This window comes from Lactuca virosa, chromosome 9 (assembly GCF_052849685.1).
Source record: "Lactuca virosa cultivar CGN04683 chromosome 9, Lactuca_virosa_CGN04683_v6, whole genome shotgun sequence".
Classification (NCBI taxonomy): Eukaryota; Viridiplantae; Streptophyta; class Magnoliopsida; order Asterales; family Asteraceae; genus Lactuca; species Lactuca virosa.
Window position 1 is genome coordinate 90251736 of NC_136434.1, and position 27769 is coordinate 90279504.

Below are 27769 nucleotides of genomic sequence, written 5' to 3' on the forward strand. Positions count from 1 at the left end.
ATTGGCGGTGATCTCCACTACAGTCCTCAGTCATTTGTCGCATATCTAGGAATTCCCTCACCAACTGTTACTCCTCAACAACCTGTGTAAACTCTGCTCGGAACCGGGTCACAATATTCAACCAGGTCATGGCCTCAATCGCTGGGGTTCCAGAGCATAACCAACCTCCTCCCACCAATATCGGGCTTGCTCCCTCAAACAACTTGCAGTGAACCTCACCTTTGACCCCTCGGGGCAGAAGCTATTCATCTGAGCACACTAAATATCTGCTATCCATCGTCTGGCGGCAATGGGGTCATTCACCCTAAAGAATTCTGGCGCCCCACATCCCCTAAAATCCTTGAAGGAGAGAGTGTTGGCTCCATGCTGACTAGCAGCCAGATCGGACCTAAATATCCAAAGACGATCCTCCATCAAGCTGATGATATCCTCCTTGATCGACCCGAACATCATCGAGGTCACATTAAGGATGCTTATCATAATATCAAACATGATGAACTCGCGCAAACCCTTGTCAATTGGTTCGGTGCCCGATCCCGATCCCGAACCAGATCCATATCCTGAACCTCCTGCTCAGCCACGTGTCACCACCATGTTGATATATAATACATAAACAATTAGTATACACATGAAGAGGTTCACACTCACGAATTTTCTCTAATTCATCGATACCTTCCTTGTCTTGGGTATAGATCCTGTGCTTCCAGTAGTACGGGCCTAATACTACATTCCACACCTATCTATACCATCCTCAAGGACCGATTCAAATCCTCCAAGTCACTTCCTTATTATCAGATACTTCACTCGCACTATAGAGTACCTTATGTGCTAAGACGTTTCCTAGGATTTCCTAGGACTCCTTTCCATACCACTCCCTACTATTAGCTATAGAAGAGACTCCCCTCCAGTGTCTTCTAACTATCTTACAAATACAATTACATGTTACCAGTACCAAATAATATTCGACTGTTAGGTCCTACTCTACAACGGTTGGACTGAAACAAAAGTTGCACAATAGAGTTGAACCTAACCTTCGAGAATTATCTAATCCCCACAACATGTAATTTAAAGTATTCGCTTAATAATTAGAAAGAACTAGTGGAGTCCCTATAAGCACAAAGCAAGCAACATTCGAGCATTGAGTTCTAAACCAGAACACTACTTAACGAAGCCACTTTATCTAGTCATCTGAAATCCATACTAGCATGTAGTTCTAAGGGTTCATACAATTGGCATATAAAGGCATCTCTCCTCGCATCCTATTATGCAATTCCGAGTAGATCCTTAGCCCTAGTCTAGAATGCTATACATATATGTATATACTGAAACAATAACATGTATGGGTATTTTGTGAATACTTACTCGAGCTCAGCTGATTACACGCATTACACCCCTTTTCTTTATAAAATCTTATTGAGAAAACTTTTTTTCTTCCAAAAGGATTATCAATTCCTCAGTTTGAGTTCAGACACACCCAGAAGTGTGCCCGAATCCCTCAAACCAAGGCTTTGATACCAACTTGTAACATCCCAAAAATCGTAGGTAAAAAATATCATTTTTAATTTAACCCAAACCAACAATATTCATGTCAAAACATCCAAAAGTATGACATAGTAAAATAGTCATCAGAGTACAATTCCCAAAATCATAAAAGTGTCGAAAACATGGGTGGATGCGGTACGATCATGCCGAGCCCTTCCCTTTCGAACTGAAAGTACCTGAAACCATAAACATAAAACTGTAAGCACAAAACTTAGTGACTTTCCCCAAAATACCCCATACCATACATAAATAACAGTCAAAACATAACTAGGTCTATTTTACCCTATTCGGTCTCTTTCAACCGGTAATGGGGTCTATTTCACGTCTTTCTGTCTCTTTTAACCGATATTGGGTTTATTTCACCCCCCTTCAGTCTCTTTCAACTGCTACTAGGTATATTTCACCCCTTCGGTCTATTTCAACCGGTATCGGGTCTATTTCACCCCTAAAACTAAGCATACAGTCATATCAACAAGAGTCACAAAGACATCAAGCACATACAAACATAACAGTAAGTGTCACAAAGACAACTATCATCCTACACACATAATCCAGTGGGTAGGCATTGGTGCCTTCGACCCACGAGTACAATGAAGAGACTCACCTCGATCCGTTGATAAACAAATAACACTCGGGCTGCTGAACCGGAACGTCCCCACACTAAACCACAAATAATAAAACCCTCATTAACAGTTAGGCCATAATCCAAAACCAAAAGTCTAAATCCTTAATCCCGGCTCCTAGGATAAAATACCATTTTACCCTTCCCTTATCGGGCCTAACTAATCACGGCCCAAACCTAAAAATGGCCCAAGGCCCAGAAGAGTCCCAAATCCATAAGCACCTAAGGCCTAACAATTACCTAAACCCAAAAAATACTTTTGGTCCAACAATGGCCCAAACTAGTTCAAGGCTTAAACGCCTAGCTGGTAAGTATGTCGTGCGTACCACCAGATTATGCCTAGCATACAAGTCCAACATTGAGGGGAAACGAGGCTCAAACCCAATACACGTAGCGTACTCAGAAGCACACCTAACGTACTAGTCAGTGACCTTTCCTCATGAATAAGGCTTAATCCCTTAAGACCTTAGCGTCCAAAACTCAGATCTACTTCTAAATAAGGTCTTAATCCATAAAGTCGTAAACTTTAAGCCTTTGTATGGCTCCACGAGGTCTAAATCCTAGATCTAGTATTCTTTCTTCAGAAAATGACCATAAACTTTTGCATGGTTGGTCCTCGACCACAAGATGCACACTTTATTATCAAGGAACCTCAGAAACATCAAAAGAACAACTCAAAACCTTTGGAGTAGCATTTACTCACAAGAATCATCTTATGGGGCCAAAGAACATAAGATTTTATCCACATACAAGATCTACACTAAGGAGTCATAAAGTCTTGAGCTTTATACCTTCTGAGGCTTTCTACGATGTTGAAGGTTCTGGATCTTTAAGCTCCAACTCAACCAAAGCTTCACCACCAAGCTTCTTTTTCAAGGTACCCAAAAACACCACAATATCACAATAAAGGCTCCATAAAACTCAAATGGAGGCTAGGGTTTCATAGGGATCTTTTTAGGGTAAGGAGGTTGATGAAGGGGTAGCCTCAAGGTCCATAATGTTGCTTAAGTAGGGGCCAAACACTAAAAATTAGGGTTTATGGTATAAGTGAGTACGCCCAACGTACGCTGAGGTATGCCCAACGTACTCAAAGATCCATGTGTCCAACTTAAGGAGAGTACGCTATGCATACTCCAAGTTACACTTAGCGTATCAGGGACCAAAATGCAAACTTTTAAATTTTTTGGACCAAACTGAAAGATACCTGATAATCGAGTGTTACAAATTTTGCATGTTGGGTCCAAAAAATGTCAAAATGAAAGAAAGTGCCCTAGCCTAAAAAACATGACCGTGTTTTTTTGACACACGACAAAAGTGTGTTGCCCAAATGTGAGATAAAAGGTCAAACATGGTCCATGTCAATTTAAAATGGGTCGCATTTCAAGTGTATTTTGCATGATGAAACGCAACGACTTTGGACTATGTCTTTAAGCTTCCTTCCGCAACTCATCTGGTCCATCTTCTCTTCTTTGTGCTCAAAAGCTACATTGCTCCATGATTTGTGCTCACCTCCACAACTTCTTTTTCTACGTATACCCTTAATGCTTACAAAATAATTCAACAATTGTGAAGTATCAAACATTCTAAACAAAACATGCAAGGTCCCCTATTATTAACTAAATGCAAAAATTAAGAACTAAAATTCAATGAAAATACGAAATTAGATGTTCAAAATTGGTATATAAAATACACCTAACATTACATTAAACTTGTTGATGTAGTTAGAAATCATTTAAAAATTTCAAATTATTTTTGGACACAGTTGCAATATGGTTTAGGTAATGAAAATTCCAACGAATAAGTTTAAGCTATTAAGACCATAATTGGGGTACCTGATTCCCATATGTATACCCGCAAACCCGATGAGTATTTCTAATAGGATACCTAACTTGATGAGACCGCATGTTGGATAAAATTTTATAATTGAATATGAGACTAGGATTATCAACAATCCTCATTGCCTTCCGTAATGCGAGATGAGGAAGAGCAAATATAATGATCGACCTATGCTATAACTCAAAAATATTGTCATCTTATTATACCACTAATTTTAATATCTAATTAAAATACATATCTAATAGTTAATCTTTTCTGATAGTTTTTTTTAATAAATCTAACTAATTTATTCACATATATCTAAATATCATACAAAACCTCATCATTTAATTACTCATTTTTAGACACTCGTCATATTTTAATAAATATTATCACTATTCATTAATATTTAAACAATTAAAAAATACAAAAATATATTGTTTCAAAAAGAATATATTACATTTATCATTCGCAAATCAATATGTTACAATATATCCTTTGAAAAGTTTGTAAAAGAAATGTATAAGATAATGTGATTATATGTAAATGATCGTTATGTATAGAGGATGATGTTTTCTTTCAAACGCAAATAATACCCTTTTATAGACAGAAAATGCAACAAACATACAAAATTATAAATACGACTATGATGTATTTTTTCTTTACATACATAAAATACAAAAAGTTATTATGTTATAATATAAAATAAAAACATTGAAAAAATTATATAATCCTTATTAAATTTAAAATTCATAAATAAAATATTTTTAAATACTTAATAATTAATTAATAAAAAATAACAATCATTTAAAAGCAAAATATAGTTAATAAAGGAAAATGAAATATGATAAAGAAAAAATTTTAAATATTCAAAATATAAAATTAAATTATTCATTCAATATATAATAAATAGTAAATAAAAAACTCAAACACAACATTTTCCAATACCATTATTAAAAAAATTAATTATAAAAAACAGTCACTAAAAATGCTATAACACATAAGAGTAAATTACATGAATTGTCTATCGTGCAGGTGCAAAAAGACATGTTTAGTCCTTATTTTCAAAAAATTAACTTGGACCGTCTTTTATATCGTAAAAAGGGGGCACATTTCGTCCTCTATATTTCAAGAACTTCCTAGTAACCACCATCCAACGCCACCATAAACCATCATCCACCGCCACCGAAAACCACCATTCATCGTCTACTACCCAGAAACCACCACTTCTTTCCATCTCTCTCTCTCTTTATATATATATATATATATATATATATATATATATATATATATATCTTCCCTATCCACTTTCTAAACTTCGATACCTCCACCTATCACCGCCAATACCTCCTAACTCACTACCAATCATCACCTAAATAAAACCAAAAAGTTTATATTGGAACCTAACTAAACCAAACCAAACCAAACCTGTAATCAACACCAAATAGATGATGGAGCTTGATCTGAAACCCTAGGCGGTGGTTTAAACCCCTAGGCGACGTTCGAAATACTAGGCGACAACTATTGTTCAAAACCCAGGAGACGACGATCTGAAAAAATGGAGGTGTTTCAGACACGATGAAGGTTCGAAACAATTCACGTCTGAGACAAAACGGTGCACGTCGATCGCCTCCAGATTCGTGAGCTCTGAAGAACTACCACCTTCGTCTCCAGATTTGCGAGTCCAACGAACCACCAATTCGAGATTTGCAAGCTCCAGCGAATCAATACCTCCGACGACCATCAACCACTCTGCATCTTCGATCTGAGACAAAATGGTGCACAAAACCTTAAAGAAACCTAAGAACGAAGAATGAGGAAGAAGAAAGAGAAAGATGATGGTTGTTATCCATTAGACGATATTTCTTAAAGTCGACCTAAAACTCAAAGAGAAGAAGGAGGGTTGTAGACGGTGTTTCTAAGAGAAAAGAGTGGTAGTCGACGGTGGTGGTCCGACAATGGTGATCCAATGGTTGTGGGAAGGCAGTTGTGGTGTCACTGATGCTTTTGTGAGTTGATTAGAGAAAAAGAATAGGAATAGTATTAGTTAGGATCATTGGCAGTTTTATATGGTGTCCCACAGTGGTACCGACAACATTTGACTTTCATATACACAGTACAAAAAAAAAAACTTGAATTTTTTACTCTTATGCCACTACTATTTTATTTAATGTCATACCTACTATGAAACAATGTGTCCGCCCCTGGTTGGTTCGGATTTTAGGTTGGAGTGAGGTTGAGATTGCTTTTTTTATTTTTATTTCAAATACAAATTAAATTATAATTAAATTAAAATCTACCTCCTCTAATAAACAAAACGTCTAAATGCCACGTGTCCCCTTTTTAGGTAGACTAATTGACACGTGACAATTTTTAAAGAATTATTAATTTTCAATTTTTTTTAGTAATTGGTAAAAATCTTTCAAATATCCGTTTTTTTTTGGTAACATAAATATTTGAAAATGGTAAGTATTTATAACATAACTATTCGAAAATGAGAAGTATTTATAAGGAATTTTCAATTTTTAATTTTATTTTTATTTTTTTAATTGGATCTTAATTTCTAAAATACGATTTAACTTTTAGGACAGTAATGCTTTAAAAGACTAATAAAACAACTTTTAGTTTTATCTAATAGTCATTTATGATATTTTTTTCCATGATAAAATTTTTAATAGTTAACTTTTTTTGTCTATATAAAATTTTTAATCTTACCGACCGTGGTTTCCATAAGTTATAACCTAGTAAAACAGTGAAGATAATATAGTTATTTTATTTCTGGTTTCTGGTAAAGGATCCAAGGTGCAAATTTAAAGTAACATACATGTTTTAAACAAAGGAGTGAGGGTTGAAATTAATTTTTAAAAATAAGAAATAAACATTTATTTTGACACTTGGACGAACACGATTCATGTAATTACTAATTACTCAACACATAATTATCGGTAATTGGTCAAAGATAAATCGAAAATTTTATGGTCCCACTCACGTATTATAAAAATGTAGTATAAATTATCACATGCAAGTAATATTTTTAGATTTTATTATTCGTTAATGAAATGCATAAACCTAATAAGAGTTAATTAAGTAATTACTTAATTAAAAACAAGAGGTTCGTGATGAAGCAAAGTATCCAATGGAAAAAGCGAGTGTTATTTATTCGATAAAAAAATCAAAATAAAGATAAATTAATTCAATTGTCTCTCTCAATCCCTTCACAGTTCACTGTCCGTTGGGAAAAATTCTCGAAAACGCAAACGCTTTCATTCTCACATTAAACACTACAACTCTTTCACTGTTGCTAACATGAGCAGAGTGTGCACTGCAGCACGCCATCACCACCACCGCCGCCGCCTGTCATGAATCCTACAACCGACCAACCACTACAGGCACTACCGCTGCAGCCACCACGCTCATCCTTCAGCTGCGACCGTCATCCTGACGAGAACTTCACTGGTTTCTGTCCATCATGTCTCTGCGAGCGTCTCACTACTCTAGACCAATCGGCAAACGCCGCCGCAGCTTCTTCCTCTTCCCGCCGTAACTCCACCTCCTCATCCACCGCTGCTGCAGCAATTAAGTCCATTTTTAGAGGCCCGTCTTCCTCGGAAGCAAACAAAAACAAGACGACGGCAGCGGGAGCGCAGATATCGAGAAATTCGTTTTTCCCGGAGCTCCGACGCACGAAGTCTTTCTCCGCCTCGAAAAACGACGGACTAGGAATTTCGGCTTGTGTTTATGAGCCTCAACGGAAATCCTGCGACGTGAGGGGACGGAATACTCTGTCGTCACTCTTCTCCATCCATGACGACAACAAGCCCAGACTCTCGTATTCACAACAAAATCTAGGCAACAATGGAATCGTTCTCGAAACCAACAGAGAAGACGAAGAAGAAGAGCATGAAGAAGATCAAGTCCACAATGAAGATGAGGACGAGGTCAATGGCGACGAAATTAGGGTTACCGAAGAACTAGAGGTGAGAAGCATGAATGATTTAGTAAATAACATTGTCGATGTAATCGAAGAAAAAGAGGAGGTTGCGGTAGATGTCTTGAAGCCAATGAAGGATCACATAGATCTCGATTCACAATCAAAAAAGCATTCACTGTCAAATTTGTGGTCAGCGGCGTCGGTTTTGAGCAAAAAATGGCATAAATGGAGGAGAAAGCAGAAGAAGAGTGCCGCCGGAGTTAATGGCGTCAATCTATCGTCTGCATTACCAACGAAGAAACCGATTTCGCGTCAATACCGTGAAACTCAGTCAGAAATCGCCGATTACGGATTCGGCCGGAGATCGTGCGACACAGACCCGAGGTTTTCGCTGGATGCGGGTCGAATCTCGTTTGACGACCCGAGGTACTCTTTCGACGAACCTAGGGCTTCATGGGACGGATACTTAATCGGTAGAACCTTCCCACGACTGCCTCCCATGGTGGAAGACGTTCCCGTTGTCCACGTGCCACGTTGTGATACACAAATCCCCGTCGAACACCCTCCAATGGCGGACGATAACATCCCTGGCGGGTCAATCCAAACCCGAGAATATTACTTAGATTCTTCCTCCAAAAGAAGAAAGAGCCTCGACCGGTCAAACTCCATTCGCAAAATGGCCGCCGCCGTCGTTGCAGAGCTGGATGAACCAAAAGTAACTCCGGTGGTTTCAAACGCCAAAGTCTCACCTACCACCATCGATTACAACCCTGCAACTATCCCAAAGTTCGAACCTCCAAGAGTTTCAAACTCAAATTCATTACGCGACGACTTTTCTGAAACATTTGAACTACGGATTCCAATTGGTGAAGAGAAGAAAGAGACAAAGAAACCACGGAGGTGGCGGTGGAAGTTATGGGGGTTCATCCACCGGCGGAATAAGGACGACGATGAAGATAGGTGCAGTACTGTTAGTGGGGTAGGAAGATCTTACTCAGAATCATGGCAAGATCCAAGGAGAGAAGTCAATAGTAATAATAATATTAACGAAGTCAATAATGGCGGAATTAACAGGACAGATTTCAGAAGCCATAGCAGTGTGAGCTGGAGAAGCTCTTCAATGAGGAAATCAAACTTTAACATGATTGGAAATGAACAAGGGTTTGGAATTGGAATCGGGAATGGGAATGGGAATGGGAATGGAGGTCTGGAACGGAATCGGAGTGCGAGGTATTCACCAAATCATATTGAGAATGGGCTTTTACGATTCTATTTGGCACCGTTGAGCGGAAGTCGAAGGGGCGGAATCGGAATTGCGACCGGGAAGAGTAGACCGAGTAGTGGATCGCATTCGATTGCGAGGAGTATGCTTGGGCTCTACTGAAACCCAAAAAAATTAAAAAAAAAAAAAAAAAAACTTGTCTTTTGTTGTATTTCATTGTGTAATAATAACACATGGTTTATGTTAATGTATCTTAAAATTGGTTGGTTAATTGGTTCTCTATATATCATGCTTTCAATGAATAACATTCACCAGACTCTGATAATAAATATGACCTACAACCAATGATTCTATTATCTATATCTAGCTGATTTCAAAATTTATAAGTTATTGTAAGATTACATATTTACATTTCAACCAACGCTACTTGTATAAACGTCTAATTGTTCAAAGATTACAAAATTTGTATTGAATATTTTTGTTATAATAATAAATAGCTTAATTGTGTATTTTATTTGAATATATGTATGTAAGACACATGTCAAATTTAAGTTTATATTCAATGTATGGATTTCAAATATAACTATGAGTTCAATAAATAAGGAATGTAGGACACCAATGCAAAATGAAGATTGTAAAGTATTCCACATATAAATGAACAAACAATCATTTAAATATTATTTAAAGTAGTACTTTTTTATTATATTTTGAAACCTACATCCGAAAACAAAATTTGAATGCAAATTCTAAATCCGTTTTATATGTGAACAAAGACATCACTCATGCTCCATCTCACTTGACTGCAATTATTTACTATTTTACTATACCACCGTTAATGTGGTCTAATGAAGATTATTTGACATTTAAACAGTTTATTTATAATGAAATTAATTTTAGATTTGAATTGTACAAACTTACACATCTGCTTGGTATGAATACATGAAACTTTAGAGTTAAACTCTGTAAGTTCATTCTAGTGAAAATCGGATAATAAAATTTCGATAAAGAAGAAGCATTTTGTTATTGTTTTTTGAAATGTAGGTGTGTAAAAACTAAAAAGCTCAATGATCAAAAAATACTAGTGATCCTGATCAGATTAAAGTCAAAAAGTGGGAATGAAACCCAACAAAAGAAAAAGAAAAAGAAAAAGGTAAAGTTAAAGAAAGAGAGGCTCAAAACCCTATGCCCTGTCAAGCTTTGCCTTTGTAATTGGTACTCCATTTTTGTCTTATGATTGAAGAATGCAATTGTTTTTTTTAAGAACACTATTTTTAACCCTTTTGTTTTTCAAAAATGGTATATTTAAATTCAAAATTATAGGTTTGGTTATTAAACTTACAATTTACATGCCTATTAAGGTATTTTCGTTGGTTTTTAACATATCCATATTAAATCAGTTTTTCAAAATTACTTTGATGGTCCCTATGTTTTCAAATTATTTCGTATTTGGTCCTAATCCAACCGCATACACGCTTCTCCATTTCAATTATGGTAACATCCATCTTCTCTGATGACCCTTCCATCTTCGACGGCATTTCGTGTTATTTAATAAAAATTTGTTAGGTAGTTTTGGGGGTGTGAGTTTTACCTATTTTCTTTATTCACTAATATTTTTGGATTTTTCGATATATATCTCAATCTTGTGGTTGTCAATATATTTAATGCTTTTTGGAGATACATATATGTGCAAGATTTCGCTAACTTAAGAAATTGACATTGTAAAAAAAATAAAGAAATCAGAACATATAACTGAAGAAATTGACATTTAAAGGTCTCTAATTAAATGTAGTGATCGGTTTCGCTAACTCGATTCTAAGAGAAAATTCATAGAGATAAAAAGTAGGAAGGAAACTAGGCGGGTACCTGACTAAATTTAGATTATTCAAAAATTGGTGGTGACGAAGGAACCATCATCAACATCAATGTGGATGTCTACATTTTTCTCCACTCCATTTTTCATATCATAATAACACATATCCTTACAGTATTATTAAGAAAAGCAAGCGTAATTTGGCCATAAAAAGTAAGGATGAGCATAGGCGGGTACCTGACTAAATTCGACGGAATCAGAACTGGAACCGCCGGTTCCTGAAGTATTGGAACCGAAACCGGAACCACCGGCACCGGTTCCGGTTCCGGTTCCGAGTACCCGTTTTCTAATTTTTCTAAAAAAACTTTTTATTGAAAAAATAACTAGATAAAATAATAGGTCGACAAATTATCAAATATAAGATATCATTCATATCATATTAGGTGGTTTAAGCTTATGTACTCGAGGGTAGAGAGCAAAAAAAAAAAATAACAGTCGGCTTAAAATATTTTAATACACTATCAATATAAAACTCCAATAACAAAAAGGCATGTGATTCACATCTATGTTTATCTAAAAAACATAGTCCAAGAGCCTTGATTTTGTATCTTATTATTTTCCATTGTGTTTTTAATAAATACCAACATTATATGGTATCTATTGCGAATAGTTATTATAAAACCAAAAATATGACAACTATGATATTGATTTTAATAAAGGTGTGTTAAAATATTTTCCAATCATATATATATATATATATATATATATATATATATATATATATATATATATATATATATATATAACCGGTTTCAGGGTATCCAGTGGGTAGCGATTCCGAAAAAATAAGAACCAGAATTGGAATTGCTTAAGGTGGTTTTGGTTCCGGAACCAGCGGTTCCGAGACGGTTCCGGTTCCGAAAGCGGATACCCGGTTCCGTTGCTCATCCTTAATAAAAAGTACAATGGTTCTAAGAACGTTATCTATTCAAAAGCTATCAATTTTTTTTAAAAAAATATAAAAATATAATAATAATAGAATGAATAGTGAACAATAACGCCGAATGTGGGGTTTGAGATTGGAGTTGTAGGAGAGATTCATTGTATGTGTGAGGTTGGATTAGGACCAAATACGAAAGAATTTGAATACATAGGGATATGTAATGTAATTTTGAAAAACTGATTTAACAAGAATCTGTTAAAAACTAACGAAAATGACTTAATAGGCAGGTAAATTGTAAGTTTAATGACCTATTGCGAGAAAAAAAAAACGTTAGTGACCAAATGGAGTAAAAGACAATAAGTTTAATGGGCTACAGTGACATTTTCCAATTAATATAATGGTTAAATGTATGATTTATTTTTTAATCGACAAACTATCCTACTTCTAATCTAATCCTAAATACCAACTATGTCTCCTAAAAAGACTTGAATCCATGACCTCTCATTTGAGAGAGTTACTCCTTACCGCTAGGCCAAAGATTCTTTGGTTAAATGTATTAATTTAAGAGCAAATTTTTATTTATCTATTGTTGTTATATTATTAGTAAAAACAAAATTAAAATAAATTATAACACCATAAAATTCAATTAGAAAAGCAATATTATATAAACTATGTTTGGGGATTTCTCGAATCCATGGTCTCCCCAAGACCCCAATGAACCTTGTTCCAACTTCCAACGACTCCCATATCTCTTTGTAGAACTTCTACACTTCCTATACTACCACAAACATCAGGATTATGCAACCTTCAACCAATTCTCATTATCCCCAACAACCATGAAGTACAAGAACCCTAATTTCTATTTAGGGATCTACCATGATTATATCGACGCCAAAGAATTCTATCTTTATAATGGAAAATGTGATAAGGTCCCAAAGCTTCCATCCCTTTTAATCTTTTAAGATTTAAATGTACAAATAGTATAAAAGGACATATCGACATAATCAAGAGACAAATATGTTGAGTGTTGATAGTCAAAGGTATCTCACATGGAAAATAGTGAAGCTCAATAATATAAAGACCCAACCAGGGTGATAATGTGTTAGTGTCGTGCATTATTTAAATATAGTTTTATGTATCTCTATTTATATCTAAAATTCACCCTCAAGATCAATAATAAATATCTCTAGTTTGCCTAGGGAGGTAGCAAGATTATTTTACTCGTGTGAACCACATAAATCTTTTGTATTGTTTAGTTTTAATGTATCTTTTATATGTGTGATTATTGTTTGAATGTCTAACAATTGATATAATGTTTATGGAGGAAGACGAGAATGTTAAGATGAAAAAGTTTGATGGCCATGATTTTGGGTTTTGGAAGATACTATATGAACCCCTGTTTGAAAATAACCTCGAATCGATAAAGCTTGAGAATTGAATCTTTTTGGATTGACAGTATCTCGGCGTGATCAAGTTGTTATTTGGGAAGAATGTCGTGTACAATATCTTCAATGAGAAGACAACATTTAAACGAATCAATACATTGTTCAATATGTACAAAAAAACCCATCATAAGCTTTAAAGTGTAAACAATACTTGATATATTTGGTGTGTATATTTTTGAAGAGAAATCATATTCTAGAAAAGTAAAATGTTGTTTTTAACTTTATACTTTATAGTAAACGTAGAAAATGTATATACTATTACCACTGCTTAAGTGCTTATGCTCAGAGAGTCGCAGCCAACAAGTGGCTTAGTAACTCCTATGTTGGAGGGTTGGATCCTGGGATTAGGCATGCACAAACTGGTTCATTTTTCAAACCGAACCGGTTCTTTAAACCGGTTCGGTTCACTCCCTAGCCAAGCAAAACCGGTTCAGCCTCAAACCGGTTCGGTTCAAACCGATTCACTCAAAAAATTAGTCGAACCTATCTAAACCGGTTACACCGGTTCTAAACCGGTTCGGTTCGGTTCCATACCGGTTCCAAACCGGTTCACACGATATAAACCGGTTTCAACGACTAAAATCTCGAATGGGTGTAAACCGGTGGTTCGGTTCTCAAACCGGTTCGGTTCACTGTGGACCGCTTCAGCGTAAACCGGTTTACCGGTTCTTTGACCGGTTCGGATCTTGAACCGGTTTTTTTGTGCATGCCTACCTGGGACCTTGAGACAAAACCTAACATGGGCCACTGGGCTTCGGTTCGATATCCGATATGACCAGTTTAGTTTTGGATTATCCATTTTTTTTTTTGGTTATAACAGGTTTCGATTTAACCTATTACCCCCCCCCCTCCCCCCCCCCCCCTTTTTTTTTCTAATATCAAATATAACTCCAACCAAACAATTACTTAAATTTTATTTGATTTTAAAATACACAATAAAAAGAACAACCTTAGAAGTACATTATCGTAAGTCTAGAAATTGAACAATACGAATAAATATAGTCTCGAACTTGGTCGTCTTCTTGAAAACGAAGTTTTTCTAATCAGAATCTGATAACCCTTCAAAGTCACTTTCATCTAATTCGGTTGTTGGAGGTGTTATTCCTTATTTAACATGTTATATATGGATATACTTCTTGACGGATGGTGACAATGACCTTTCAAACGAAACATAATTTTTTATACTTTCAACATTGTCCATGTAATTCTTCAAACAAAAGCATACTTGCATTGATTTGGCGGCGACTCAACACCTTCGTTTTGATATTACTGACACTTAGAAAAAACGGATCCAGAAGCAACTGTAGGAGCTTGGACAGTTAGTAAAAGATAAACTTAGTAATCGATGTTGTATCTTATTCATGAATGCATTACAAGAGTAAATATATATACTTTACAATGTTACACTTTGATACCTTCTAATATAATATAAAGTCTAGTCCAATATCCCCCTGCAAGCTAAGGCCGGGAAGCGAGTTGTAGCTTGTTTCTCAAATCTAAAAACTGTTGAACAGATAAAGGTTTTGTAAAGACATCCGCAATCTGATCATCTGTGGAGATAAACTGAACCGACAACAACTCTTGAGAAACTTTCTCACGAACGAAATGGAAATCTACTTCAACATGTTTTGTTCGTGCATGGAACACTAGATTTGCTGAAAGATATGATGCTCCTAGATTATCACACCATAATGTTGGGACTTTCTTCATGGGTACCCGAAGCACATGTAGAAGAGTCTGTAACCACGTGAGTTTGGCAACCGTATCGACCAAGGCTTTGTATTCAGACTCTGTTGAGGACCGAGAGACAGTCTTTTGCTTTCGTGCAGACCAAGATATAAGGTTCGAACCGATGTATATGGCATATCCTCCCGTGGATCGACGGTTATCCGGGCAACCAACCCAGTCAGCATCAGAGAAAGCACTGAGATTATTGAAAGTCGAGTCAGTGTAAGCGTGAAGAGTAGTCCCATAATTGCGTTGTATTAAGAGACCATATGTCGATTTTCCTTTCAAATAACGCAAAATTCGCTTAACAGTGGACCCGTGGGGGAATGCATGAATTGACAGACTTTGTTGACAGCATAAGTAATGTCAGGCCGAGATAAAGTGACATGCTGAAGAGCACCAACTATTTGTCGATACTTGACTGGATCATCAAGCAGAGGGCTATCACCGAGGGCCAGATTAGCATTGGTTGCAATTGGTGTAGGCATAGGATTGGCGTTAGATAAATTTGCACGTGCAAGAAGGTCCAAAATATATTTGTGATGTGAAAGGATGATGTCCTCGCCTCTTGGAGTAATTTCTATCCCAAGAAAATAGGAAAGACTGCCCATATCTTTAATTGCAAAAGAACGACTAAGACTATGGACCACATGATTAATCGCTTTAGGGTTATTACCTGTCAAAAGAATATCATCAACGTAGACTAGCATATAAAGGAGTGTACCAACTTTAGAGTAAATAAAGAGAAATGGGTCAGTTTTAGAACCCTTGAAGCCGAGACCGTGTAAGGAGCTTGAGAGGCGTTGAAACCATGCTCGGGAGCCTGTTTTAAGCCATATAATGACTTATATAAAAGACAGACATGATTCGGTTTTTGTGGATCAACAAAGCCTTGTGGTTGCTGTAAGTACACGGTCTCCCGTAAGTCGCCATGAAGGAAGGCATTTTGAACGTCAAGTTGTCGTAGATGCCAATTTTGTGCAACAGCTAATGAGAGAACAAGGCGGATAGTTGTAGACTTGACAACAAGGCTAAAAGTCTCATGAAAGTCGACCCCTGGTTGTTGACGAAACCCTTTTGCTACTAACCTGGATTTGTAGCGTTTAATAGCCCCAGTTTGATCATGTTTTAACTTGTAGACCCACTTGCAATCAACTACATTTGTATTAGGAACACGAGGTACTAAAGACCATATGTCGTTTTTTAAGAGGGCCGAGTACTCGTCAGCCATGGATTGACGCCATTGAGGATGTTTGTTAGCAATAGTAAAGGATGTGGTTCGGTATCAGGAGGAGTGGTATCAGTGTGAAAGGAGTTGGCATCAAATCTGGGATTCGGTTTGGGATTTTGTCTTAAGTTAGGGGGACAAGTGCGAGGTGGTGCGTTGGAAGGTGGCGGTATGGAAGACTCGTGAGTATAAGGATGGTGAGCATGCATATAACGGTCATAAGCGGAAGAAGTGGTGGTGTGTATGTTTGTGCGACGGGAGTATGTTTGGCTAGAGAGAGGAGCTGGTTGAGATGAAGTAGATGATTGCATGGTTGGAGATGTTTGTGGTGGTTCAGTTTGAGGTGGTGTGTCATTTTGGTGGTTGGGTAAATTTGGAACAGGTGGAGGAGTTGGATAAGATGAGTAATATGGTTCATTAAATGGAGAAGGATCAAAAGGAGTTGGAGACAAGGAAAATGGAAATAATTGTTTATTAAAGCGGACATGGCGTGCAATATAGATGCGGTCGATTTGTGGATCTATGCAGCGATAACCATGATGGGAGGTACTATAACCGAGAAACACACATGGTGTAGAGCGGAGGTCCATTTTATGTTTGTTGTAAGGACGTAGGTGAGGAAAGCATTGACACTCAAACACTCGTAGGAACGAATAATCAGGTTGATGGCGAAAGACAAGTCAAAAGGTGAAGTATTGGAATTTGTCCGTGAGGGCATCCGGTTAATAAGATAAGTGGCGGTGTCAAAGGCAAAATGCCAAAAACGTTGTGGAACATTAGATTTGGCTAATAATGTGAGGCAGGTTTCGACAACGCGTCGATGGCGACGTTCAACGTATCCATTCTGTTCACTTGTGTGTGGACAAGAGAGGCGATGTATGATGCAAAGAGTGGAAAAGAAGGAGGAAAAGTTTTAGAATTCACCCCCCCTCCCAATCGGTTTGAACATATTTAAGTTTAGTGTCAAATTGGCGTTCAACAGTGAGAAGAAATTGTTTAAAGGTAGAGAAAACATCAAATTTTTGCTTTAAAGGAAATATCCACATGAATCTAGTAAAATGATCTACACACAATAGAAAATAATGGTGTCCACCAAAGGATGTAACAGGCGTAGGACCCCAAACATCACAAAAAACTAGATCCAAAATATGATTGCTTTAAATATTAGATGGTAATAAATGAAGTTTTGAGCCAATAGAACATGAATCACAAGAAATACTAGAACAATTGTTTGTCAAAGGTAAACAAAACTTAGAAAACATAGACTTCAAAACTTGAGGGTGCGGGTGGCCCAATCTTTGATGCCATGTAGTTGGAGAAGCACGCGTTGCAGAGAAGGACACATTAGATTGCATTCTCGGGAGATTGAAGTAATAGAGACCGCCTTTACTTGGACCCATATGGAGGATATTGTGTGTAGACGTGTCCTTCACAAGAAAAAAGGTAGAATGAAATTCAAAATAAACATTATTATCTTGACAAAATTGTTGAACAGAGAGGAGATTTTGTGTAATGGCTGGGATATGTAGGACATGTTTAAGATTGAAAGTTTTGGTGGGTGAATGGAAGCTTGAAGATCCAATATGTAAGATAGGTAAACCTTTACCATTGCCAACATGAAGATTATCATCGCCATAGTAGGCTTCAGAGTTGTCAAAACTAGAGAGATTTGACATAACATGATGACTCGATCCGATATCTGGAAGCCAGATACTTGAAGCTTGTGAGTGGTAATCAACATAGTTGGCAGACGGTGCCTGTCTCGATCTGAGTGTTGAGTGTACTGGGGTCACGGTTTGGACATTCAGATGGTACATGCCCTATACCACACCTGTTACATGTACCAAAAACAGTATTTTGATTAGATGCCCAACTAAACTGATTACGAGTACCTCCTCATTGAATGCGATTATTGTAGTTCCCACGTCCACGATTGTTGCTGGAGTTGCCTGGTCGACTGTTGTGAGCCCGATCACAGTTGTTCTGAGATTTATTCGTGTAGTGTGCTTGAGGTTACTGGGAACTAAGAGGTTGCAACTGAAAACCTAACTGAGCAGCAAGTTGTTGAATGGCTTGAACTGCCTCTGTAGAGGCCTGGGACGAGATGGTTGTAGTGGCTGGTTTCCGAATGGATGTTGATACAGTGAAGGCTTGTGCTGGAGTAACCTCAGTAGAGGTTTTTGAGATCATATAATCATGATCTAGCAGTGGAGCATGAAGATCAACGAAGGGAATGGGGACTTGACGGGCAAGGATGGTTAACTTGAGACCATTGTAATCTTCACGCAACCCAGATAGAACGAGCATGACCAAATCTTTTTCTTTCATGGGTTCGCCTATGTTGGCTAAGGCATCCGAGTATTCTTGAGCCCTAGTAAGGTAGGCGGATGACGACTCATCAAGTTTCATTTGTATCTTCAACAATTGAGTCTTCAAGGTGTATTCCCTTGAAGAGGTATGAGGAGCAAAAGCACGTTCCAGATCAAGCCATAATTCTCGAGAAGTGTTTCCTTGAGCATGTTGAAAAGCACTTTCAGAAATTGTGGACAAAACTACCATCCTTACGTGAGCATCATTCAAAACCCAGATTGTAAATTCAGGGTTGACTTGTGTAGCAGCTGTCGGTTCTTTGTCTTTATCAGAAGGGGATGTAGCCACTGAGATTGTTGATGAGGGACAAGAAATTGTACCATCGATATAGCCGAATAGATTGTTTGTTACAAGAAAGGGCTGAATCATCGTTTTCCAGTACCCGTAATTGGTTGAGGATAGTTTGAAACCGAACTTGTGTGAGTTTTGAATGGTTTTCTCAGCTTGAGTAAAAGCAACAAGAGTTGTCATCTTGTTTTGTGATTAACCAGGGAACAAAGAAATAGAAGAAGATGGCAGTGACGACTTCTGGAGGAAGAACGGCTATTGTGGCTGCCGATTAGGTTTAGGGCTTTGATACCAAGATAAACTTGGTAATCGATGTTGTATCTTATTCATGAATACATTACAAGAGTAAATATATATACTTTACAATGTTACACTTTGATACCTTCTAATATAATATAAAGTCTAGTCTAATAGTAAATGACAAACCATGACAGCTAGAGTCAGAAGTTACGATCCCTTTTCTACCCACCTAACAAAATATCAAGATTGTTAAATTCCTTGACGGTAAAGCAGACTAAAAAGTTTGATGAATATATTTACCTAATTCACTACTCGGGGCTGAAGTTCGTTGGTGCTTAGTAACGTTCTCTATTAAAGTTTTATAAAGTTTGTAATTCACATCTCTGTCACTTCTAGATGATCTTGTCATCCCCTTCAACAAATGATCAACAATTGAATAACTAGGCTGACCATATTTGATTGTATAACGGTGAAATAGTTTTTGAAAACTATCAACGTTATAAAAAATTGCCGTTCAACAAATTGTGGTTCAAGTTGGGATATACTTTAGAATTGTGGCAATTTTGACATCAATATTCCTATGCCGCCATATTTATATTAGGACTGAAGGCAGCGTCACACATAATAACCAAAGATAACTCTCGAAAATAGTTTACAAATTTTATTTCATAACCGAAACCATATTAAAAAAAACATTGTATTACTTGACATTTCATATTGGACTAATTTTTCGATCACTACAAAAGTTTGATTGAGAACCAAAACATTTTTCTGGTAATAAACACCCAAAACTAAAATTGTTGTTTCTTTAAAATGTTGTATAAAGTTTAATTAATCAGTGGAGTAAATTCCAATCCGATCCCGGGATCGTAAATTCCAATTAGATTCGAGGATTGTAACTAATCAACATTTAATTTAAGTACTATTAATAAAGAAATACATTAAATCATTAATCAATTTTTTTTGTTATCATTATATTTAATAAGGCAGTATAAAAAAAGAAAATTATATTTTAAACATTTGCGTAGTTTATAAAAAAATGTGTCACAATAAGAAAATATTGTTTGAAAAAATTTGTCGCTAAAACCATTCATGTTTGACAGGATTTTCTTTGTCTGTCATTATAAATATCATAGCACACATTATAGTGGTCACAATAAAAAAAATTATTTGAGAAAAAATATCGGTTAACTGACATTGTACCACAACAAACTATTGTTTTTGGCCTGACTTCGTCACTGAAGTATTTTTTGCACAATAGGACGTTGAACTCTTAATCTGTGTATCAATTTCATCATTTTCATCAAGAAATCAGTTAGCCTCGTTAAGTTCGATGACATGGCAGGCCATGTGGGATGTCATTATGTAACATCCTGTTTCGAGAAATTCTTATTTCGGGATTATGGACAATAAATGGATCAATTGAAGGCCTTGGGCTTCAAGGATTAGGGTTTAGACACCATTGGATGTGGATAATATTGGTTGGGTGATCCAAACTCTTGGTTTGTGTTTTGGAGTTAGAGGGGTAAAATGGGAAAAAAATGCTTCAGACTTCTTTCATGAATTAAGAATTTTAATTCGATAGGTTTTAAGTAAAAAATAATTAGATAAGATTGTGGGGCTCTTCAATACCTTTCCATGCATATATAAAACGCCAAAACCGAAGTTGAAACGAGGAAGTTGTGGCGGTTTGAAATTTAGTTGGATTTTGAAGTGTGGTAGTACGCAGGGCGTACTCAAGGTACGTTGGACGTACTAGCTTCTAAGGACACATTTTTAATCAGTCACGCTAGGCGTAACTGAGCTGGGCAAAAACCCTATTTTCGAGGTTTTGAGGCCTATTTAAGGACTCTAACCTCTTGGAGGTCCTCCTTATCATCAACCTCCATCCTCTTAAGCCTACAACTCGAAACCCTAGCCCCATTTGTGAGAGTTTAAGGTCCTGGTGTAGTTTTTTGTGTTCTTGTGAAGAAGGAATCCATTGAAGAAGCCTTGGTAAGCTTGAAGCTTGAAGATCCAGAACTTTCATCACCTTTGCAAGCTCCAGGAGGTATAAAGTTTGAACCTTTATGATTCTCTTGCTTTAGACCTTGTCTAGCTTAAGGAGTTGTACATTTTGGTCCCATGGTTTGGTTCTTGTGAGTAAAAGCTACTCCAGAGCTTAGGGTTAGCATTTCTTTTTGTTTTTGAGGTTCTATTAGCATAAAAATCGTATCTCAGTGGTTATATTTCACCCATGCATGAGTTGTTAAAAATTTGATGAATTTAGCAGATTAGAGTTTGACTTTGGACTCTTTTTAGCCATGCAAAGTCATAAAGTTGGAAACTTTATGATTTAGGATGTCATTTGGGTTTAGATCTGAGCTTTGGAGGAAGGATCTTGAGGGAATAAGTGCTTAATGGGATATTAGATCTGGCTTGAGTACGTTGGGCGTACCTAAGTGGTACACAACGCATATAAGGCTGAAGTCACGTACGCATGCGTACAGATGGAGTACGCAGGGCGTACTTAACATAATGTGGACCTTGACTTTCTTTGACCATTAATCGTTGACTTTTTGACCAAGTTTGACTTTGGATCAAACTTAAGGGTTTTGGACTGTTGATTAAGATTCTACCTGGTTTTGGTGTTAGTGGGTTCGCGGGTGCCAGCAGTACATAAAAGGGAGCACATAACAATGTTTCTGGGTTCTTCGATTCAAGTGAGTTTTCCTCACTGTACTTGTGGGTTGAAGGCACCAATGCCGACCCACTAGGTTATGTATCCTGGTATATAGGATGATGTTATGTTGGTTATATGATAGATTGGTAGACATGTATGGTACATGTATTTGTTGGATATGTGTTTATGTTTATCAGTTGTATATGTCAGCATATTGTGGTTGGGTTGACGCGATCCTGCTTTGTGCTGAAGGACAGGATACCCGGGGCGGTCCGGATATGCTGTAGTCATGGTTTTTGGGTCTTCTTCCCAACGTCTCCATTCCAACATCATCCTTCGTCTACCCCTCACTTTTGATTTCGTGTTTTCTAAATCTAAAATGGTAAGTTATGTGAATTCATTTAAAACTATATCTCTCACTTCCCTCTGAAACCATCGACACTGTGCTTCAAATCTAGTGACCACCACTACTTTAAATCTAGCGACCATGACAACAACCTAAATCAAGATATAGAACCCTAACGACTCTGAAACTATCCATTTATGAAACACGAGCCCTAATTTGGTCACCACATTTGGTCTTTGGTTTAGTCTACACCTTTGGTATTTGATTTGGTTTTCAATTTTGACTCTCATTCTAGATTCGTGCTTAAAAATGATGACACCATTTCTAATTGTGTGTTTGACTTTAACTTTCTTTTTCTTTTGCTGCATACAGTATCCATTCTTCCTTATTCTGCACTTCCCTTGCCCACAAGACAATGCTTCTTAAATCTTTAATTTCAAATTTTTCTTTGGACTTGAACCTTTTTCTTGTTCAAGTTCTCCGACTTCTCGTCTATTGGAAACAAACCCATATCTCAGATTTTCGAACTGGATCAACTTTTCCATGGACATGGTTATGAGAAGTTCGCTAGAATGTTAGGGCTTCCTTGAAAGATACTGAAGTTCTAGCATGATGGTGATGGTGAAACAAACCCATCTCTCTCTCTCTCTCTCTCTCTCTCTCTCTCTCTCTCCCACACGAATGTTTGTTCTTGAAACTCATTTCCAAAAACTTGTTTCCAAATCTGTTTTAAGGATTTATTATTGAACCCGATCTAAACATGAAATGTGCTTGAACCCAAATCTAAACATGATGTTCTTGAAACTCATTTGGACTTGCCAAATTGAAGATGAACCACCAATTTCAAGAAATATTGTGTGTGTGTATGTGTTCAAGAATCAATTTGCATATGTGAGCGATATCACACGATGTGTATTTCAAAAACTAGATAAACATATGTATATCAATAAAGAAAGAGAACCGCGATTTCTAAACCCAGAAAATAGATGAAGTTCATAAACCTAGAAATCAGAAACACATAGAGAGATAAGTGAGAAGTCGGACCTAATGTAGATGCGTGTTCTTGAGTTTGCATTATCAAAAGTTAGAGAGAGAAGAGAGAACTCGAACCTTATCTGTGTGTTCTTGAGATGGGCAAGAAGGTTGGTGGTGGTGGTAGTTGGTGGACGTTGAAGGTTGAAGACAAGAAAGATGAGAAAATATAGGTTGTTGGAGGTTGAAGACGATGACGTGGCAATGGCGTCCCACATGGCCTGCCATGCCATCGAACTTAACGAGACTAATTGATTTCTTAACGAAAATGACAAAATTGATACAAAGATTAAGAGTTTTGTGACCTATTACGCAAAAAAATAATAATAATAATAATAATAAATTACTTCAATGATAAAGTCGGGCCAAAAGCAATAGTTTGTTTTGCAACAGTGTCATCATTTGGCCAAAAATATCATTGTTAACAGTGTCATTTGGCCAAAAATATTTGGAAAGTTGGCTATAATTGTCATGATAGGAAAATTTATTAAAATTTAATGGTTCTAAACTTCTAATGGATTAAATAAATTATCAATTTTTATTATAAATAAAAAATTATTACGTACATATTATAAGAAGATATTAAACTTAAACTTCATTGGTTAAATCCACAACAATATACAACCAACCACATCATTGGTGTTCTGGATTTACTAACAATTGCTCTGGAAAATAGACACTACAACACCAAATTAAGATAATGTACGTATGGTGGTGATAAAGAGGTCCAAAAATGCTTCGTAACAGTAACAGAGAAGGAAAAAACACCATGATTTCATTGCAATCCATACAAACAACCACCTTCACTACATCAACAAAGCATGATTTCTTCTACCGAACAGATCCACCCATCAAGAACCACCACCACTCACGGCTGTTCTTACGCAAATCCAGAAACTCCGATGAAAATCCCAATACCACCTCCGACGAAGGCGATTCCAAAAAGCAGGAGCTTCTAGTGAGAATCGCAATGCTTCAAGCCCAAAAAGTCCGTCTCACCGATTTCTTAGATGAACGATCCGATTATCTTACGCAATTTGCAGAAGAAGCCAACGCCGAGTTTGATCAAGTCGGCGAAAACGCACGCAAGGAGCTCGAAGAAGCCAGTCTTAGGGTTTGTCACTTCATATACTAACGTACGCCGAGTTTCACCGACTTTGACTCTGGTATTCTTTGTTTTTTTTTCCATCAATTACAGATAATGGGGAATATCGAGAGCCAAATGCAAGCTTTTGAAGAATCGGCGGAATCAAGCAAGCTGGAGATAGAGGAGAATCAAAAGAAGTTAGACGAATTTGAAGTTCGATTCGAGAATGAAAGAAACGAAGGATTGTTCTTCAAGAATTTGGGTCAAAGTAAGCCCGTTGACCCAACAATCGCAAAAGGAGAAGCAGAAAAGATCAAAGAATTGACATCACAAACTGTGGGAACAGAAACGAGAAGAAACATTTACCTTGGATTAATCGGGTTGATTAGCATCTCTTTAATCGATTCCTTCATCTCTCAATCGTTTGATTGGAGAAAAGGTGTGATTCTAGGGTTAATTTTGATAGGTCTTGTCACCCAATTGACCTATGAACAGAAAATGTTAGCAGAAACAAAGAGTAAAGATACAGAAAAAAATCAAGATAAGAAAGAGTGAAGTGAAATGTTTTGATTCTATATATATATATATATTTTGCATGGTGAATAACCCAAAGTATGATCTTAAACTCTTCAGACTGATATATCATGCTATATAACTTTTGCATCATTACAGTTTTGATGATATATGTAGAATCACCAAAATCACAATTTAACATCATGATGCTTAACAATTGTTTCATATAATCATATACCTCTTAATATACAAAGGATGAAATAAAACTTACTTCAAAACTGCCTTCACAAGTATATTCCAGGTAATGAAACTTGGAACAATCTCCATAGCCACAGCATCATTCAAACAATGAATAGCATCATTCATCTTATGACAAGAACATAACCCTTTAAGAACAATATTATATGAGATAATATCAGGTTGAAATCCAATCTTCAAAATCCTTCCCCATATAACATATGCATTTATACAATCCCTAACTTTGTAGAAACCCTCCATTAAAGTGTTGAGTGTAACAAGATTGGGAACACATTTGTGTTCATCCATCTTTAGATACAACTCCAATGCATATCCAACATTTCGTGTAGAACAAAGCCCATGAATTATAATATTGTACATGATTACATCGGGTTTGAAACCATTATCAAGAACTTGGTGAAATAACTTAAGAGCTAATTCCACCTTCATGTCTTGACATAATCCACGCATTAACAAGCTATTAGTGATCATATCAGGCTTTAATCCCTTTTCCAAGATTTCCTTCACAAGTCTATAGGCTTCATCAAACCTTTGTGATTTGCATAATCCATCAATTAAAGTATTGTAAGTGACAATAGTAGGTGGACAACCCCTTGTGGCCATTTTATCAAAGAAGTTGATAGCATCTTTAATTTTATGAGCTTGAATAAAGCCTTTGAGTAGTGTGTTACAAACATTGGTGTTTGGATTATAGCCATGTGTAACCATGAGATCTAACACACAAACTGCATCATTCAACCTCCCAACATTACAAAACCCATTGATCAATGAAGAAAATGCATAAACATCAAGATTGTTGCTTTTACTTTTACTTTTACTTTTACCTTGTGCTTCTTTTAGAATAGTGAAAGCCTTGTCTATATACCCGTTTTGGCATAATCCATGGATCAAAATGCCATAAGTGGTGGAGTTTATAAGAGAAGGGTTCTCATGTAATAGTTGTTTCCATAGAGAAAGAGCCTCATTTACTTTTCTGTTTTCAAATAATCCTTTGATGAAGATATTGAAACTGATGATATTCCTGCAATTATCTTTCTCCATGAGATCCCATAGATTAAAGCATTCTTTAATCTTTCCTGCATGACAATACCCATTGAGCAAAGCATTGTATATTGCAACATCAGGGGACACATTTTTGTCAATCATTTCTTTAAAAACTGTCATGCCACCTTCAATATTGTCTGATTCACAAAACACATTTATGACTGTGCTGTAGGTGATCAAATCCATTTGTCGATTATTTTCCTTCATCCTGTTCCAAATTTTCAGACTTTCTTGAAATTGTCCACACTTGCAAAAACCATCAATCATGGCGTTATAAGTACCTACATTTGGATAGACTGATGAGGAGTTAACCAACTTCTCCCACACCTCGTTTGCTTTCAAAAAATCGCCTTTCTTGAAAAGCCCATCAATTAAAATATTGTAACACATCACATCTGTAGTTACTTCTCTCTCAAACATTTCGTCGAACACCTTCAAGGCACTGGTCATCTCCCCACTCTTGGCTAGCCCATTTATCAAAGTACCATAACTGAAGACATCCGGAACCATCCCTCTTTCAGACATCCAATTCAACAATTCCTTTGCTTTATCAAATTGCTTTTTCTTACAGAAAAGTTTGATCAGAATGTTATAAGTTTCCAAGTTGGGGAAAACACCCATCCGTCTAAAGTTCCTAAAAAACAAATCCGCACGATTGAATTGATTAGATTCAGCCAACGCATTGAGAAGAGTGTTGTAAGATCTTATACCGGGTTCGCACCCAAAAATTTCAGTCATTCTTTGGAAAAGGTCTAATGCTTGATCAACCATGGAGTTACTGGAATACGCTTTGATAACAATCAATGGGATATCTTCGGAGCAGATGCATTTCTTGGCTTGAATCAAATTTACAATTCGCGCCAGTTGAGGTAGGAGTTTCGGAGATTGTGAAATACGGCGGAAAATGTGGTGAAAGACGGAAGGGGTTGGGGTGTAATCTGGGTGACGGATGGCTGAATCGAAGAGGGAGAGAGCTGAGATTGGGTCTTTTTCGGATTTGAGAAGTTTCAGGAGATGTTTGCTGAAAAGGGTTTTGGGCAATTCGGCCATGAGAGGCAGCGAATAAAGCTTTGTGCTTCATTTTCGTGCCATGGTACATTAGGGTTCACGGAGATACAAAGCTGCAGTTGCCATTTACTCGTTGTTAGCGGGGGTTTTAGGTTAAGAGCCTATTTTGTTTACATATCATTGTTATTTGACAAAATTTCACAATTGGTTCCTATGGTTTACAGAATATCGTATTTTGAGGACTTCCTAGCAAAAAGTCACGCCACTGGTCCTTATGGTTTCAATTCATTGCGCGATTGGTCCTTGACCCTAACCCCTTCACTTTTGTATCGTTAGTGCAGGGGTATTTTTGTCTTTTCATTTAGCAGTCACTGTAATCCTTCATCACCAAAGTTATCTCTTAAAACTATACATGAACCACCAATATATCCACCGACACATACACCACCATCATCACCACCAAGCTAGATTCATCGATTTCTTACCCTAATCTCTAAATCTTTATTTATACTCGAGAGAAACAGCAAGAGTTGTAACTGAATCGCCGTGAATTTAGCAGAATTAGGATCCAATACTTTACCAGACCTGACATCTCCGTCTTGACTTTTGGAACATCAGCTAATTCAACCCCCGTT

At 36.8% G+C, this 27769-nt stretch overlaps 2 protein-coding genes across 3 annotated transcripts; one reads left to right on the forward strand and one right to left on the reverse strand.

Annotated features, from left to right (window-relative positions):
- Nucleotides 1-7165: 7165 nt before the first annotated feature.
- Nucleotides 7166-9403, forward strand: LOC145137350 (protein OCTOPUS-like). Its single transcript, XM_079071492.1, has one exon. It carries the CDS (start codon nt 7339-7341, stop codon nt 9292-9294), a length of 1956 nt encoding a protein of 651 aa, XP_078927618.1. The 5' UTR covers nt 7166-7338; the 3' UTR covers nt 9295-9403.
- A 14401-nt stretch (nt 9404-23804) lies between these two features.
- On the reverse strand, nt 23805-27264 carry LOC145136713 (Pentatricopeptide repeat (PPR) superfamily protein). 2 transcript variants are annotated; one of them, XR_013720686.1, is made up of 3 exons: nt 25096-27264; nt 24678-24796; nt 23805-24482 (listed from the first exon to the last, which is right to left on the reverse strand). XR_013720686.1 is itself a non-coding variant. In XM_079070823.1 (2 exons), the coding sequence occupies exons 1-2, from the start codon at nt 27174-27176 to the stop codon at nt 24784-24786; spliced, it is 2094 nt and encodes a 697-aa protein (XP_078926949.1). In that variant the 5' UTR covers nt 27177-27264; the 3' UTR covers nt 23805-24783. The 2 variants fall into 2 exon arrangements, 1 of the variants encoding a protein (XP_078926949.1); XM_079070823.1 differs by having other exon boundaries at nt 23805-24796.
- Between the last annotated feature and the right edge of the window lie 505 nt (nt 27265-27769).